At 42.9% G+C, this 4,466-nt stretch overlaps 1 protein-coding gene across 1 annotated transcript; it reads left to right on the forward strand.

The window, feature by feature from the left end:
- Positions 1 to 534: 534 nt before the first annotated feature.
- On the forward strand, positions 535 to 3,641 carry LOC123991521 (transcription factor 21-like). Its single transcript, XM_046293135.1, has 2 exons — positions 535 to 1,127; positions 3,123 to 3,641. The coding sequence occupies exons 1-2, from the start codon at positions 546 to 548 to the stop codon at positions 3,210 to 3,212; spliced, it is 672 nt and encodes a 223-aa protein (XP_046149091.1). The 5' UTR covers positions 535 to 545; the 3' UTR covers positions 3,213 to 3,641.
- Positions 3,642 to 4,466: the final 825 nt, after the last annotated feature.

Raw genomic sequence — 4,466 nt, forward strand, 5'->3', positions numbered from 1 at the left:
TATTTAAAGCTTTGAATGGGTCGATTGGGTTCTGGAGGTGTGTGACTACAGGTAGAGAGTTATTTAAACCTTTGAATGGGTCGACTGGGTTCTGGAGGTGTGTGGGTACAGGTAGAGAGTTATTTAAAGCTTTAAAAGGGTTGACTGGGTTCGAGAGGTGTGTGGTTACAGCAATTGCGCAGGGTTGGTGTGGCCTGTGATGGTGGGCCCCAATGAGATATCTTTTCAAGGGGCCCAAAATCCCTGGCGGCTCCCCTGGTTATACCCCTGGTTATACCCATGCAGATTGTCCTTTGTTTTTAAATGATCAAAAAGTTATGTTTTTCCTCTTTCTATCGGCTGCTTATGAATAGCTGGCATAAAATACATGTATTTTAAAACAGACCCAGTTATTTCACTATAGCGTCCACAATGTTGGAGTTGTAGACGTGTAGAAATGTTCATCCCTCCCCTTGGCTCCCCTTCCGTCGCGGTCACGCCCCTGCCCACAGAGATAAATGGTAGGACTGCTTACCGTTCCTTCACATCCTCTGCCGCTCCGGTTCATGAGCAGCCTGTTGGGTCTCGAGGAGGAGGAGGAGGAGGACACACAACGGGGAGCTCGCTCACCCCAGTCTCCGGCAGTCTTAGTCCGTCCGGTGCCACACTCTGCTGAGGCCACGCGCCCCAACCGACAACCCAACATGTCCACCGGGTCGCTTAGCGACTTCGACGATGAGGTCCTGGACGGCATCCTGAAGTTCGGCTCTTCCGGTAAAGACTCTGGTACGTCGAACGAGAGCACAGAGGAGAGCTCGAACTGCGAGGGCGGCTCGGCCAACGATAAAGCTGCACCGGGAAAGAAACGGAAAACAGCATACAGTAGGAAGAAGGCGCCGAACAGTGTGGCCCACGAGGGGTGCGGCAAACCTGTGCAGAGGAACGCAGCCAACGCACGAGAGCGAGCGAGGATGCGCGTGCTGTCAAAAGCGTTCTCCCGGTTGAAGATGACTTTACCGTGGGTCCCACCGGACACCAAGCTCTCCAAACTGGACACTCTGCGCCTTGCCTCGAGCTACATCGCCCATCTACGGCAGATCCTTGCCAACGACAAATACGAGAACGGTTATAATCACCCCGTCAACCTGGTGAGAAACACACTTCAGCATTTCAAATACATTTTACAAAGACGTTTTTTTTCAAGAAGTCCTTTTTCCATCAGCAGTTGTCACAAAGTGCTTTACTGATACCCGGACCACTCCAAAGAGCAAGCAAAGCAGGGGCAAATGTAGCACAGTGGCTAGCGGGGGAAACCCGGAGCCTTAGAATAAAAGAAAACCCTTTACATACCTTGATAAGCCTACAATTAAAAGAGATCCAAGTTCTCGTCATGAATCAAACACGTGACATGAGTTGAAGTGTTTCTGACGGTCACTTTAAGGTTGATTGGATGGGGCTATTTTAATAGGTTTAGGCTTATTGATGGTCCTAAAGGCTACATGCCATTTGATTGGAGAGGTTTGGATGGGGCTATTTTAATAGGTTTAGGCTTATTGATGGTCCTAAAGGCTACATGCCATTTGATTGGAGAGGTTTGGATGGGGCTATTTTAATAGGTTTAGGCTTATTGATGGTCCTAAAGGCTACATGCCATTTGATTGGAGAGGTTTGGATGGGGCTATTTTAATAGGTTTAGGCTTATTGATGGTCCTAAAGGCTACATGCCATTTGATTGGAGAGGTTTGGATGGGGCTATTTTAATAGGTTTAGGCTTATTGATGGTCCTAAAGGCTACATGCCATTTGATTGGAGAGGTTTGGATGGGGCTATTTTAATAGGTTTAGGCTTATTGATGGTCCTAAAGGCTACATGCCATTTGATTGGAGAGGTTTGGATGGGGCTATTTTAATAGGTTTAGGTTTATTGATGGTCCTAAAGGCTACATGCCATTTGATTGGAGAGGTTTGGATGGGGCTATTTTAATAGGTTTAGGCTTATTGATGGTCCTAAAGGCTACATGCCATTTCATTGTTTACTCAATATTGTCTGGACAATATAATTCACACAATAATTGACAACAACAAAAACATTCAACAGTATCATTTCACAACAGGGCCTATCCAAACAGAAACAACTGGTATATTTTGGAGAGTTCCATGTTATTTAATAATTTAGCGCCTGGCCTATCCAGTTTAGCCTATCCAGTTTAGCCTATCCAGTTTAGCCTATCCAGTTTAGCCTATTCAGTTTAGCCTATTCAGTTTAGCCTATCCAGTTTAGCCTATCCAGTTTAGCCTATCCAGTTTAGCCTATTTAGTTTAGCCTATTTAGTTTAGCCTATTTAATTTGGCCTATTTAGTTTAGCCTATTCAGTTTAGCCTATTCCCGTTTTGCAGGTCGTTCAGCCTATTCAGTTTAGCCTATTCAGTTTAGCCTATTCAGTTTTGCCTATTTAGTTTAGCCTATTTAGTTTAGCCTATTCAGTTTAGCCTATTCCCGTTTTGCAGGTCGTTCAGCCTATTCAGTTTAGCCTATTCAGTTTAGCCTATTTATTTTAGCCTATTTAATTTGGCCTATTTAGTTTAGCCTATTCAGTTTAGCCTATTCCCGTTTTGCAGGTCGTTCAGCCTATTCAGTTTAGCCTATTCAGTTTAGCCTATTCAGTTTAGCCTATTTAGTTTAGCCTATTTAGTTTAGCCTATTTAGTTTAGCCTATTTAATTTGGCCTATTCAGTTTAGCCTATTCAGTTTAGCCTATTCCCGTTTTGCAGGACGTTCATCCTATTCAGTTTAGCCTATTCCCGTTTTGCAGGACGTTCAGGCTATGTAAAGAGGTATTGTAATATAAGATCTCCGTTTTATTTAGATATTCAAGTATGATAATGATGTTTGGAAACATTATGCTGCTTGACAGTCGTCTATTAAAGAGTGGTAGCCCCAATATTTAGCCTTTACACATATCAGATTAAAACTCCCCTCCTTATCCATATATATTTATATATACTGGACCTTACTGTAATATTACTGATGTTATAATAGTGTTTTTTAGTGTTTTAATAAATATGTTTTGTTAACCTAATAGTGTTGTTCTATTGCGTGGTGAGCTGATCATTGATTTCCTGTTCCTCTCTCTCTCTCTCCAGACGTGGCCCTTCATGGTCGCCGGTAAACCCGAGAACGATTTGAAAGAGATGCTCAACACCACCCGGTTGTGTGGAACAACTGCCTCGTGATGGAACGGATGGACATGACATGTTCATTGACGTTTTCGTTACCGGGAACGGACTTTTCCAGGTGGACCAGACATGCATGTCGTATATCTCCTAAACCAAATATTGAGTGGGAATAACCGGGAGAGTGCGCACTCTCTTGCGGGTTCACCCTACAGAGAAACTGATTTTATACGCCTATTTAAATTGTTTACATGTTGTCTTTGCTGGTTCGAGGACAGGTTGTGCTAAAGTTTTGTATTCGGTTTTATACTTTTAAAATGCATTGTATAAAAATGTTGTCATACAAGTGTGTGTGTGTGTGTATATATATATATTTTTGTACAGGTGAAGTTGTCAGTCACCGATTTGGAAGCGCACATGAAAATGTGTCCATTATTGTAATCGCCTGATTGTATTTAGGACTAAATAAAATGTATTCATTTTATCGTATAAATTCTCTCACTCAATGTGTGTTGGACTACTAAGAATACAAAATTCTACAGGATACATGTTGTTGTTGTTGTTGTTGGCTATAGGGCTTTCTCCCTCTGATCAAACTAACCCGTAGTTATCTCGACCTTTCTCCCTCTGATCAAACTAACCCGTAGTTATCTCGACCTTTCTCCCTCTGATCAAACTAACCCGTAGTTATCTCGACCTTTCTCCCTCTGATCAAACTAACCCGTAGTTATCTCGACCTTTCTCCCTCTGATCAAACTAACCCGTAGTTATCTCGACCTTTCTCCCTCTGATCAAACTAACCCGTAGTTATCTCGACCTTTCTCTCAAAAGGAAGGAGCCACAAAGAGCAGACGAGAGAATATAGAAACGTGCGCGGCCAGAGGGAACCTATTCCGGGTTTTTTATCTCCAAAAGTAAACAATTGATACTTTCTCGATATGCTTGACATTAGATCAACAAACTGCTATCAATTCAAATAAATGATCATTTGGTAACGAAATAAGGAATAAATAAAATCTTCGTTTTGACGTTAATGAATGGCCTTAGCAGAGAGGTATGTCGGTTTGAAGTTCATTGTTTAACAGCCGTCTTGAAAGTGTTAAATGTGCGCACAGCGCTTAATCCCGCTCCAGACGCCTTGTTTAATTCACGCGGGTTATGACCGCACTGTTTACACACGGCAGACAGATATTTATGCAGCTGGCTTTGGCTCTTTGGAGGAAGGGAGAGAAGCAAGCTATACCCGGGCCGGGAAAGTCCAAGTCACTGTCACACACACACACACACACACACACACACACACACACACACACA

This window comes from Oncorhynchus gorbuscha, linkage group LG12, assembly GCF_021184085.1.
Source record: "Oncorhynchus gorbuscha isolate QuinsamMale2020 ecotype Even-year linkage group LG12, OgorEven_v1.0, whole genome shotgun sequence".
Taxonomy (NCBI): Eukaryota; Metazoa; Chordata; class Actinopteri; order Salmoniformes; family Salmonidae; genus Oncorhynchus; species Oncorhynchus gorbuscha.

What these genes read in the sequence shown, in the direction of transcription:
- LOC123991521 (XM_046293135.1), top strand. Translation starts at nt 546, where the DNA reads ATGAGCAGCCTGTTGGGTCTCGAGGAGGAGGAGGAGGAGGACACACAA. An exon ending in ATAATCACCCCGTCAACCTG is followed by an intron (nt 1,128 to 3,122) that starts GTGAGAAACACA and finishes CTCTCTCTCCAG; the next exon opens with ACGTGGCCCTTCATGGTCGC.